The following is a 13578-nucleotide window of genomic DNA, read 5'->3' on the forward strand; positions in this document are numbered from 1 at the left end:
TTCACAGCTTGTGAAATTTGTGAGCAGCGTGTGAAAAACAAACATTTGTCACGCACACACTATACTGCTGCTCTCCAGGCGGTGCTTTGGGACTGAAAACGCGCACAATGACTGACAAAAAAAAAAACCTCGGTTGCTGGGAATGAATGACTCCTCTTTCCTCAGACCGTCTTATACCCTCGGCAACTCCCGCCTCCCTGCCCTGGGACAGCCCGCGGCACTAACCCGGGACTCCCTGCCTGCCAGGGCGCGCTGCCTTCGGACCCGGAGCCAGGAGCTGCTGGGCCAGGGCCAGGGAGCGGCTGGGGGCACATCTGGTTCGCATTGCAGCCAGAGGTTTCCCTGCATCACGTGTATCTGTGGGGCGCACTCCCTCCTCCACCGCGTGGCATCACTCAGGAAAGCGCCAGCACCCGGGACATTGGAAACCTGTCACTTTCTGTTTTCATAGAATTAAAAACGGAGCCGCGAGGAGGGAAGCGGAACTCCACACAGCATCCTGCGGTGAAGAGGTGGTGAGTGGGAGCCGTGCAGGGGCTGGTGCACATGATCCACATGCACAGGGAGCGGGGCTCTGGGGCAGGCCGGGGAGCGGCTGCCGGCTCTGGTGTGGTATAGAACCTCTGTTGCTCGTGGAGCTCCAGGTGTAGTGCTGGCCCTTGGTGGTGCTGCTGGTTTTGGTCCTGTTGCTCTGGTATTGCTGCTGTTTTTTGGTGGTGCTATTACTGCTGCTGGGTGTGCTCCTGCCTCTCAGGGCTGCTATTGTTGGTGAAGCTGACTATGCTGATGTTTGTGTAGGTGGTGGTAGTAGGTCTTTTGTGGCTGGTGCTGCTGCTGTAGTATTTTGATTGGTGGTGCTAGTAACACCTTGTGCTGCTTGCAGTAATATTGCTGCTGGTGGATTTACTGGCGGTGCTGCTGGTAGTAGTTGTTTTGTTAATTGTGCGGCTGGTATAGCTTCTGCTGCTGGTAGAGGTTGTCCTTCTGCAGTTGGTGCTTCTGCTGTAGTATCTGCTGATGTAGTATTTTGATTGGCAGTGCTAGCAACTCTTGGTGCTGCTTGCAGTAGTATTGCTGCTGGTACATTTACTGGTCGTGGTGCTGATAGTGGTTGTTTTGTTGATTGTGCTGCTGGGACTGCTTCTGCTGCTGGTAGTGGTGGGAATTCTGTGGCTGGCGGTGGTGCATCTGGTGGAGCTTCACTGGTGCTGCTGCTTGTGGTGGTGTCCTTGCTGGTTGTGTTGCTGGTGCTGCTGCTGCTTCTGGTGGAGGTGTAGTGCTGCTGCAATATCTTGCTGGTTGTGCTGCTGGTAGATTTAGTGGTGGTGCTGCTGATAGTAGTTGTTTTGTTGACTGTGCTGCTGGGACTGCTTCTGCTGCTGGTAGTGGTGGGACTCCTTTGGCTGGCGGTGGTGCTTCTGGTGGAGCTGCACCAGTGCTGCTGCTTACGGTGGTGTCCTTGCTGGTTCTGTTGCTGGTGCTGCTTCTAGTGGAGCTGTAGTGCTGCTGCAATGCCTTGCTGATTGTGCTGCTGGTAGATTTACTGGTGGTGCTGCTGATAGTTGTTGTTTTGTTGACTGTGCTGCTGGGACTGTTTCTGCAGCTGGTAGTGGTGGGTCTCCTTTGGCTGGTGGTGGTGTGTCTGCTGGAGCTGGAGTGCTGCTGCACCCCCTTGCTGGTAGCGCTGCTGGTGTTGGGAGGCTGCTGCTGAGATGCTGCCACCACTGCGGGTGCTCTGCTGGTGCCTGCTGTGCTTAGGTGGCCTGGTGGTTGTCTGGGGTGAGATGTACACCTCCATGGTGAACGTGCAGCAGGCCCTGGTGACAGAGGCCACGCTCCTGCAGCATCTACAGACCTACATCGAAGACGAGACCTCCAGACTCAACGACCTGAAGAGGTAATGAGACCAGCAATCCCACATGTATGATTAATGCAAGCTGCATGGGAGCGCCCTAGACCTTGGGAAGGAAGTGGGTGTTATTAAACTGGAACAATAGCTCAGTCGACTGATGCCATCATAATGAGTAAAAAAGATAGCTGTCAGGGGGAGAGGGGGGAGGTGAAGACACTGTTTTGGACTCTTTGTTAGTTGAGTGCAGACAACAAATTGTTGACTCATAATCGAAGATGAATGTGGGTGGTTTACTATTAGGGCGATTGTAGCACGTCTGGAAGAAAGGAAGGGTTGTGTACGTTTGTTGATATGTTAACGTATTGTATGAACAGAGAAGCAGTGGCCTGAAAAGAGTGAGATTAACTAATCTGTCACTGAATGTAATTTTTGAATTACTTGTGCAGCTCGTTTTTAACTTTATTTGTTGTATTGGGCTAAGCTTTGATGCATTTCTTCCTTTTTGATTTCTTTCAATGGTATATAGTGCATGTAGTAAATTATGTGCATCGCTTACATGGGTTCTATAGAATATAAACTATAAACGGATTTTAAAAAGTCTGGTGGTCCTACTGCAGACCCTTGTGCGTAATAATTGCAAGTCAACTCAGCCTCTCATCCTTAAGAGATCGATAACATGAGCGCCGTTGTTACCTGTGCCTATGCAGATTGCACGTTTGATTTCATACAGTTCTGCGTAAAAATAACAACCTCGAGTGTAAAAATTAGTTTTCTCCACATTTATTTTCAGTATTTATTTTTCGGGCGCCCGGGGTGCTGCTTTTTTTTGTTATCTCCCTTCCGGAAATTAGTAAATCTCTTTTTCTCCCAGGGGACCCTTGGATGCTCACTCACTATGGCTGTTTTTCTTTCATTGTGTTTGTAGTGCTGCCCATCCCGTCTTCTCTTGCTTTTCTTTAAGTCTACACACGACACTATTTGATCAGCAAATTGCCAAATTGCCAAGTTTTACTTCATACCTGACCCCAGATTCTTTAACATTGCACAAGCACAGTGACGCTGTGCTGCAACACACACCCCAACAACAGGCCAGTGTAAAAATATTTGCACCTGCCAACCGACCAGTGCAAAAATGATATTTTCCCCGACCAGTTACTGAAAAGCAAATATTTGGGACGGGGACTGGTGCGAAAACCTCATTTTGGCAACAGTGAGTCATTGGAAATGTTGTTTTTTCACAAGTCGCTCAGAGCAGATAGTGCGAACGTGCACTGCCCTGGTGCACAGTTCGTGTAACCTGGTTCAGAACCAGATCACTTATCTGGAACTACTTACAGTGTTCGCAGTCATTATGACGCGTGCATATTACTGTAAAATGCTCAGGAGTTTCCTCTGCTGTCGAAACTGTGTTAATCTTCAAGTGCCTGCCTCTAAAATGGGTGAAATCTTGAATTGGTGTTAGGAAGAACCCTCCTCTCTTTCCAGCCTCTTCATCAACATGTATGTATGATCCGTGGCACGACTACGTGTGCAGTGCAAAGTGAAGTATTGTGCATATATGTGCGCAGGCAACGGACAAATCCGTTCCTGGCTCCACAGCAGTCAAAATTACACCCCCCCCCCCCCCCCCATAACACTTGTGCTTGGAACCACCCCCCTCCGAACGAGGGAGAGATTCCTGGGCCTGAACAGAACCAAGACTGAGAAGATCATTGTTTAAGAAATGCCCCACACCCCTCCCTCCACCCCTCGGTTGCCTGTCCGCTTGCCCCTGCCTCTCCCAACTACTCGCCATGGTACGAGCTGACCCCCCCTTTATCCATGTTGCCTCCCACTCGCCTTCCCTCTATTGCCAGTGTTGACCCCCCCCCACCCACCACCGGTTGTCCGTGTGTTTCCCCCACCCACTCTCCCTCCGTCTCTGTTGCCCCCACCCCAGCAGCCTTTCCCAGACCTGCCAACTCACACAGTCCGGTGGTGTGGCACATGGGATCGGCTCCCTTCACCCAGTCACCCAGTGAGGAGCCAATATCACCTGCCGGCAGGGAAACCATCTGGAAACCAATGTGAGTAGGGCATGTCCAGCTCGTGTCGGTTTTGAATTGCTGAAGTCTATTAAGGGGTGTGAAAGCACCCCAGGACATCAGCATTCACCCCAGCATTTTTTCTTCTTGTGGAGGAGGGTGTCTGGGGACTGGGCATGGGCAAGATTGCATATTAGGTGCTTCTTGGCACAAGGCCATGCCATCTGCAAGGCCTCGCCCCCTCCTCACGGGGTAAGGTTTTGTTTTAGTTGGCAGGTCTGCTTCTTCCCATTTTCTGTGGTGCCCCTCGGCCATCCCCCATCCGGTTTCTGTGTTGCCCAGTGCTCACCCTTCCTTTGTGTCTGCGTTGCACCCCCACATTCCAAAACAAAACATATATTTATGACACGGACACTTTTGGCCTCATCATACCGCTTTTTTTCTCACGCACTGTGATGTCCATGTCCCCAGTGCCCTCTTTAACTCTGTTTTGCCTCCCCCCAGAACCCCTCCACCAGCAATGAAAAAAACACTGAGACGTGGCCAACACTGGCGGTGTCAAATATTTTATTTATTTGTTCATTCATTTTTTTTTACTTTCAGCCATACTGCATACACAACATGGCCATGAAGCCAATACCTCTCGTGGGTGAGACCTATTGGCTTTGACAGTGCTTATTGACAAAATGCCCTTTATGTGCGTTTTCGCCACGTCACGGGAGAGCGGCCCATAGCAAAGCAGCGGCGCAAACTGAGGTATGACTTGCAGGGGGTGGGTGGAGGTTTAGGGCGGAACAAGGTCACTGGCTTCGAGGGGAGCAGAAAAAGAACATCAAACCGCTGCCATCCGGCTGCTCAGGTAACTTGAGGTGGAGGTCACCCTCTGGGGTCAAAGGGCGAAGGTCTGGGTGCTGATAGCTCGCCCCCCTCCTCCAAGAGAGAGAGATAGAAATACAGATGGGAGCACGGGAGAGAGGCTCGGACTCTCTTAGAGAAGACTAGGGAGGGGGCAAGTGCTTCTCTGAGAAACGGAGAAAGACAAAAAGAGAAGTCGATAGGAAAACAGAGAGAACGAAAGAACAAAATAGAAAGAAACAAACAATCTGAGAGGCAGAGGACAATAAAGACAGGGAGGGAGAATGGAAGGAGGGAGAGCCAGAGCGAAAACTAGAGCTAGAAAAAGAGATCATTAGTGAGCCGGAGAGAGCGAGGGACTGTATGTGTGTGATTCCCCCCTGAAGTCTATTCTCCATTCAGCAGCTCCTTTCATATATGGGGCCAAAAGAAGCGACCACATTACACCCATTTTATCCACCCTCCGTTGGCTTCCCATAGAGGCAAGATCTATCTACAAAACTGCATGTATCACCCACAAAGCCTTGCACTCCTCCTCCCCTCGCTACCTGGTGAATAAACTGAAACTCTCTGGGGGCTCCAGACCATCACGTAATGCAGAAAAGTTATTGCTTGAACCTCCCATTTTCAAGAAGGAAAGATCGATGGCCCAATCCTTTTCAGGCAACGCGGTGAGAATCTGGAACTCACTTCCGCCTCAGCTTCGGACCACCACCTCTTCCCAGGCCTTCAAAACTGACCTCAAAGCTCTCCTCCTTCAAAGACACTTCCAAATTTAATTCAAGCCCTCTATTTTCTGAAGGAAGTCCTTCCATTATAGGAAATTCTGTTCTCCATGCCTATAGAAGTGCCTTCCCAGGGTGTTTTTGTGTTTTGAGTGTCTGCCATTTAGTGCAGTTTTATACCTCTACATGTATTTTGTACTCTTTTGTATCATGCACACAGCACCTTTCCTTTTACAACGTATCATTTGCTACCTCTTTTATCTTGTTTGCTTTTGATACATGCACAACGGCCACCACTGCCTCATGTAACGTAACTATTTTTTTAGTGTTTTGAGTGTCTACCATTTATTGCTATTTTTTTCTTTTTTTCTTTTCTTTTTTTTTTTCCTCTACTCGTACTTTATTTGCTCTTGTAACCTGCACACGTCACTTTCTCCTTTCGTATTGCCTCATGTAATGTAACGTTTGTGTTTGTAACAGGCTCACTTGTAATTCCTCTCCTCTTGTATCTTTACTTTGCCTATTGTGAAGCGCTCTGACACCTTCGGGTAAAGTCCGCGCTATATAAAAACGCATTAAATAAAATAAAAAAAATAAATGGGTGAGGCCAGCGACCTCCTGCCAAAGCGCCCGTGTGTTAAGGATGAGATAAGTGTAACCATGAGCTGTGACTGTAACTCCACCCTGACCCTTGGTCCCTACCTCTTCCCATTGGCTGATTGTCCTAGAGGCGCGCAAGACCACGAAATCACTCGATCCTTAGGGATCGCTGTCCTGTGTGCAGACTGAGACTGTGAGATCTGGATTACTTTATATTTACATAACCTGCAGGACCACTGGAATTATGCGGCAGGGCAGCACGCTGTTAAGCGGCAAGATCGACTAAATTATGCAGCGACAAAAGCCAAATTATGCGGCACAACGAAGTACATTTTCTGATAGTACTACCTAATTATTTTATAATTTTTACAATCGTAATACTGTCAGGGCAAACATTTCACCACCACATTAGTACCAGTCAAACAAACAAAGACAGGCATAAACAACAGAAAGAAGACCAGTTAACCTTTGCAAAGTTTCTTCCACTGAGTGCAAACACACGTCGCAAACTTTTTATTAATTTTTTAACCATTTGAGCTGGAAACATTTCTTTATTAAAACCTGCAGATTAGGAGGCAGATGATGGATAATGTGGCGAATGCGGCACATCCATAATTCTGTGACAAAAGCTGCAAAATGGCATAACTCTAGTGGGCCCGATAACCTGCCTATCCAAATGGGTTCTCGATCACAGTACATGACTGAGAACCGCCTGAGCAGCAGGATGAAAGGTAAAAATGAAGAAAGATGGTATGTACAACATCAGCAAATATATTGCATACCCCAATCTATTTTAAACATATGACATTCAGTTACTTTTTAGGCAAGTTGTGATAAACTAGTTTGATACGTTGTTTTGAACATTTTTATTGGGATGAATCTGACAATAACCCTGTGGACGGTTAGACTTATTTGGGATGCCAAAATAGCCCCCAAATAGTTGGGAGTACCTCTTCAGAACTGTAAAACCTAGTTAAACAAGCATTTGCAATGCAATAGGTCTCACATTTGCTTAAGTTAGAGCTATTGACTTTGTAAATTCACAACTGGACTTTTCTTGCCACATAAATTGGTCAACCCTGCCTCATAATTTCGTCTTTTCCTGCCATATAATCCTAGTGGCCCTGCATATAACTAAAGCACTTGCATTTACCTTCCTCCTCTATCTGCAGCAAAAAAAAAAATGAAAATGTTGCCATTTAGCATCCTAATTTAAATCTGCCATGCTAATTCCAATATAATACCACTTGCACCACCCCACCATTAGAGCTGGTGGTTGGCTAACACAATTCCCCCAAAAAAGACACAAGACTGTCACAGAGGAGAAATAAACTAGAAGGGTTACACAAACATATCAAGAGTGTTTAAACTGTCTGCATGAAAAAAGAATGTGAGAAAATAATGCAGTGTGTAACCAGCCCCAGAGAGCATAGTACATTACTCATTGTCAAGACTAGCAGGACTATTGCAGTGGTATTACGAGCTTGCTCATAAAAAAGAACATCCCTCAACTGTGAAGTTTCAGCCACAAGAAAGCTTTAAAAGATATGAATGGAGGTAGGGGTTATTATTTTTGAGTCCCCACTAACATAGTGTGGGGATCCAGAGATGATGTAGACAGAAAGAGCACATTATGGTCAATGTTTTGAAGGTAGTCCCATTGTACTAGGACCACCACAGGCTGAGTTATTAGCAAAAATATTTTGTAAAAGTAATGCTGTGTAAAGCATTATGGGGAAAGTTTCCCTGTGACAAATATTTTAATATGTTGACATGTCTATAATGCTTAGAACTGCCCCTACAGGCCACCACGCTGAAAATAGCATTTGTAAGGAACATGGTCATGTAACTATATAGTTAGCCCCTAGAGAGCATAACCATGTGTAACCATATATTTAGCCCCTAGAGGGCATAATACACTACACATTTTCGGAGATAGCAGGCCTATAACAACGATATTATAACCAAGGCCATTAAAACACAAGCTACTCCCAACTGTAAAATAAAGGTTCCAGCCGTGAGCGAGCTTAAGACACCGAATGGTAGGAGGGGTTATTATTTTGAAGTCCCCACTAACCTGGTGTGGGTACCCAAATATGACGTGGACAGAAAGAGCATGTTGTCGTGAACATTTTGGTGGTGGTCCCATTGTCCTAGGACCACCACAGCCTGAGTTATGAGCTAAATTGTTTTGTAAAATTGTTTTGCCCTTCAATGCATTATGGAGCGAGTTTCCAGAGTGCAGTGAATATTATGCAGTTAGGGCTCTCCTTCTGTGGCAGGAGAGACACTTTCACTTTGAGGATTTCTGTTTTACGTAAAGCTTTTACTAATTTCAAGGGTTTTAAGGGGACAGCCACATTTGGAATAACCTGCATTATAAAGAAACAGAGGTCTGTTCTCTCCAGAAAAGTCACCTCCTTCTAATCGCCTCCTTATTTTTTGTTTAAATGCTCTAGATTTCTTTTTATTTCATGCACATCCGTGTGTGTCTGTTGCTGTCAGTGGCACAATCCGTGTCTAGGCACTGCACGTCTTCTCTTCCCACAATCATGAGCACTTGATGCTGTAGTTGTGGGGGCGTAGGGTGGCTGTACACAATGGCTAGTGCACACTGCCTGTGGAAGTGCACACTTATGTGCACGTGGGAAATTAAACTGTGAACATGTATGGTGAGCACTACTAGAAGCAAAGCTTAGGCCATGACTAAATATTTCATTACATGCAACTGATTCTGTAAAACAGCAAAGAGAGGTGTGCCTGTTGTCTGTGCGTGGCTATGTGCGTGTCTGGGTGTATGATGTGTGTGCATGTTTCAATGTGTGAGTTCGGGCATGTGCGTGTTTGTCTGCTGTGTGTGCATGTTTCCGTGTGACTTCTCTTCCCACAAGCGGGAGCACATGATGCTGTAGCTGTGAGAGTGTAGGGTTGGCTGTGCAAATGGCTAGTGCATGCTACCCATGGAAGTGCACATTTATGTGCATATTGGAAATTAAAGTGTGAACATGTGTGGTGAGCACTACTTGAAGTGAAGCTTAGGCCAGGACTAAATGTTTCATTACATGTGACTGATTCTGTAAAACAGCAGAGAGAGGTGTGCATGCATGTGTTGTTCTGTGAGTGGCTATGTGTGTGTTTGGGTTTATATTATGTGTGCATGTTTCCATGTGTGTGTGTGTGTGTGGGCGTGTGTGTGTTTGTCTGCTGTGCATGTTTCCTTGTGTGTGCGTGTGTGGAATAACCTGCATTATAAAGAAACTGAGGTTTGTTTTCTCCAGAAAAGTCACCCTCTTCCAATCGCTTCCTTTTTTTGTTTAGATGCTCTACAAAACTTTTCTTGCCACACAAACTAAAAATAAAAAGTAAAAACAGTTGACATAAGTGAGCTGATTCAAAGCGCCACAGCCGCCATGAGCGTGAGTGTGAAGGAGATGCACAAAAGTAAAAAGAAGTTCGCTCGCAGTCAAAGTTATCAGCAAAAGTGCAATTATCCATGTAACAGGGTCGATGGCCGAGGCGGTAACAAAACCGCCCCAAGGAGAGACACATGTAAAGCATTTACCAATGATAACAAAGGATTTTTGAAAGGCAAGCCCATGAACGAGTGATAGTGGTGAACGTGCGGTGGGAGTGGTTAAGGGCCCAGATACATACCAACAAGTCGGAAAAGCAGCTCTTGTACACTGCAATGCTCAACCTAAAAAGGCCTTTATTTGGCATCGTGAAAAGTAAACAAACAAGCATTTGCAATGCAAAAGTAGCATTTTCTTGAGTTAGAGCTATTGGCATTGTAAATTAATAAACTGACTTTTCTTGACACATAAATTTGTCAACCCTGCCTCATAATTTGGTATTTTCCTGCTGTATAATTCCAGTGACCCAGCATTTAACTAAAGCGCTTCCATTTACCTTCTTCCTCTGTCTTAAAACACGTACAATTATCATACAAACCTTTATCAGAAATACATTTTTGGCATTTGAGTGTTATGTTTTAAACACCATAACAAAAACATCATTTGGGACGGATTGGAGAGTGAAAGGAAGGAGAGAGTCAGGAGTAAAGATGGAGAGAACAAGTAGTTTATTTACAGTGTCATGGGCCCTGGAGTTCAAAAGGAAAATGGTTGATGGGAACTTTGGTAGGAAAGTACAGCAGTAATTAGAGTTGAGTGAGGTCCATAAGTCTTTGGACCCCGGTGCCACTGCACCTGTTGTGCCATTGATAACTGGGCCTCAGGAGAGAAAGTGGATGGGGAAAAAAAGGGGAAGCAAAAGGAATACAATGGACAAAGGGAAGAAAGAGAAGGGGTCACAAAGAAATAAAAGAAAGAAGGGAAAGAAAGAACGAAGGAGAAAATGTAAACAACTAAGAGAAGAAATAGAGCAAACGTGGGAGACAAAAGAAAAAAAGGAAGGAAGCTAGAGAATGAAAGATGAAGAGGAAACAATAATGAAAGAAGTGTGAAAAGAAAGAGAAAAATGAACATTGGGGTGGTTCAGATCAGGATTGTGGTATAGACGGAGCTGTGTCCTGGCCCAGTGCTGGAATAAAAGAAAGGCAGCGGGTGAGGAATGAGAAATGGATCGCCATGTAATTCCTGGTATTGGAATAATGGGGTTCTGCAGGTTAGGGTTGAGGTGCACTGACAGGGTTGTATGTGGGCTGCAGTACTGGAATAATAACAAGCAAACAAGGTCAGAAGTGACGTATGTTAATGGAGCTATTTGTGGAACCTAGTATTGGCGTGCCAGTATTGCCAAGTGTTAGCCTGGAGGTTCCCCGGTGAAGCTGCAAGTGGGGCCCAGTACGGGAGTGGCATTGCCTCTGAACCACAGAAGCGAGAAGTCTTGAAGGGCGTATGTGTGAGCCTTGGTATTGTGAAGAAATGTGCACTGAATGTTAGAATTGATGGATTTTGGCGGCAATGTGGTGGTTCCCATCAACAGTGGCTTAGGATGTTAGACTTGAGGTGCACTGGCTGAGCAGTATTTTGCTCTTTTATGTCCAGTATTGGCTTGGCAGTGTGGCTGCATGTTAGATTTGAGCTGCTGCAGTGGAACTGTATGTGAGCGGGGTCCCAGTATAGGAAAGGAAGTGACCTCGCGAGGTAGAACTGAGATGCACTATTGGAGCTGCGTGCAATGTATACAATGTATTGAGCAAAGATGATGTAAGGTGGAGTCACAATAGCCCAGGATGTAACCTGTGAGCCTTGGATTACACAGCTGCAAAGATCCAACAAAGGGTGCCTGATCGGATGAGCTAAACGCACTGCTGCACTCTATGTTCTTCCAGTGTGATTACTTTGACACTGTGGGCCTGGTTCAAAAAAGCTGTCTTCCTGAGCAGGAGTGACTTACTCTGGGAAATGAAGGAGTAAATTGAAAGAAAATCAAGGGTACTCCAAACGAAATCACAGCAAAAAAATGTTGTGAATCGTTCCTCATATGTCTGCTGCGTTTTGGATCCGGCTGAGGGGTGATGTAATTGTGCAGCCAGGTCAAACCTCTTTCATAAAAACACTATGCATGGGTCTAGTTAGGGTGACCAGGCGCCCCGGATTTTCAGGGACAGTCACGGTTTTTCACTAGCTGTCCTGGCAGATTTTAGTAAGGCTCATGTCCCTGTTTTCAAACAGTGTCTACTGAAAACCAAGGGAGGTAGAGGAGGGCTAGATAGCAGCTGTTCTCAGAAAGTAATTTAATTAACAGGCGTGACAGCGGGTTTAACAATTCCACTTTATTTATTTCCTCAGTGCCCCATCTGTTTTCCAAGGTTGATGCGCGCTGTCATTCTTTGCCCCGTGCTGATAAAAACAAGCATTTGCAATGCAATGGGTCTTGCGTTTGCTCGAGCTACATCAATTAGCACTGTAAACTCCTAACTGAACTTTTCTTGCCACATAAATTGAAATTAAAAAGTAAAACAGTTTCACATAACTAACTGGACTTTTCTTGCCATATAAACTGAAATGTAAAAGGTTCACATAAGCAAGCTGACGGCCGCCATCAACGCGAAGCAGACACACAAAGGGAAATAAAAGTTCGCTCGTAGTGAAACCTATCGGCAAAAGTGCAATTATCCATGTAACCGGCAAAAGTGCAATTAACTATGTAACAGGGTCGATGTCATGCAAAGCGCTCGACTTCTGCCCAGTGAGATCGCACTGTGAAAAAAGAGAAAAAGTAGGCCAGTAACCGGAAGGAAAGCAGCGAGCCTTGTATGTTTTCAGTACTTGGTTGCTGCGCTCTTGAAGGGCTAAACACCGGAAAAGGCATGGCGCATGCATGCCTTTCACTAATGAAAGCAAGCAGATTTTAAAAGGCAAGCCCATGAACCAATGAAAGAGACTGATGTGACATGGGCATAGTTTGAAGCCCAAAGAGAGATTACAACACGGGACAGAGCGCTTTGGGCTCGCCCCTAAAAATGGTGCCTATAAGTTTTTAAATCCTTGCAAGAGTACCTTGCAAAACCTGTCCTTCTTCCCCTCAAAGTACTTTGAGAAGGTAAAGGTCATACATTTCTCACTCTGCATGTGATTTGGGTAGCTAAAGGTCATACATTTCTTTCTCTGGGTGTGATTTGGGTAGGTAAATGTCATACATCTCTCTCTCGCTGAGTGTGATTTGGGAAGCTGTTCACACTGCTCTGCATTAGGAGTTCATTACTTGCCACTGTCCACAAGCAGCAGAGTTCGGGGATACCCTGGTTCCAATCCCAGCTCTCCCACTTCAAACTGTGCTTTTCAGGGCAAATCAGGCTATCTCCCTAACACATACTTTCTAATGTACGTGCTGTGAACTGAATCAAGACAGGCTCTTTCAGTTTCTAGCAGAAAAGAGAAGTGAGGCATAGGGTTAAAAGTGACTCCCGACTGAAGAGCCCATCTAGAGGGAAACTGGTCCTCGGCTGCTTATCTCCAGATCAGGGAGGGCCTGGCCTAGCAGTATGGGCTGGACTGTTTCTATTGGAGCAGGGTGAAGATTGATTTGCATATGGCTGGGTCCAAACTGAGGTGACACGGTGTGCAAAATAGCGTTGGATTGAGATGCGGCCGACGTAATTAGCAGTGGCTGAGATTAATTCAAGCATTTTTGTATACTTCAATGCAACACCCAAAACATGACAGGTATGCCCAGACATGGATCCCACACTCACTGTTCTACTGGAACCAAGCTGCACCCAACCAAAGTTCCCAAATTATGGTAAAACTGGGCATCAGTCTTGTGTTCCGGTTTAGAGAGGAACTGTCCTGGCAGTTCAGGCTGGGCTGTTACTGGATGTGTAGGAAAGGCCTGCTTTAGCATGCAAGTGGGCCTGCCCTCTCTTTGTGTCTGTCCAAGTGATGAGGTAGCCCACACTCGCATTATATATGGCTGCTCACCACCTCTGCACAGCTAGTACAGCTGAGGCAGGGATTTAAACTAGATAAAGTGGCAGGGAGATCCATGAAAACATTCAAACTGTAGAATCATGAGGAAAATGTTTTATGAAAATGACTCAAACCTCCAGGAGAGA

The 13578-nt window shown here is 45.9% G+C and overlaps 1 protein-coding gene across 1 annotated transcript in view; it reads left to right on the top strand.

Moving 5' to 3' along the window:
* Positions 1-231: 231 nt before the first annotated feature.
* The window catches only part of P4HA3 (prolyl 4-hydroxylase subunit alpha 3), a 257969-nt gene continuing 244622 nt past the window's right edge, over positions 232-13578 (top strand). The window contains exon 1 of the mRNA XM_069203822.1: positions 232-1897. Coding sequence (XP_069059923.1) covers positions 1713-1897 — 185 coding nt within the window. The 5' untranslated portion in view covers positions 232-1712. The remainder of the gene's footprint in view (positions 1898-13578) is intronic.

This window comes from Pleurodeles waltl, chromosome 8 (genome assembly GCF_031143425.1).
Source record: "Pleurodeles waltl isolate 20211129_DDA chromosome 8, aPleWal1.hap1.20221129, whole genome shotgun sequence".
Lineage (NCBI taxonomy): Eukaryota > Metazoa > Chordata > Amphibia > Caudata > Salamandridae > Pleurodeles > Pleurodeles waltl.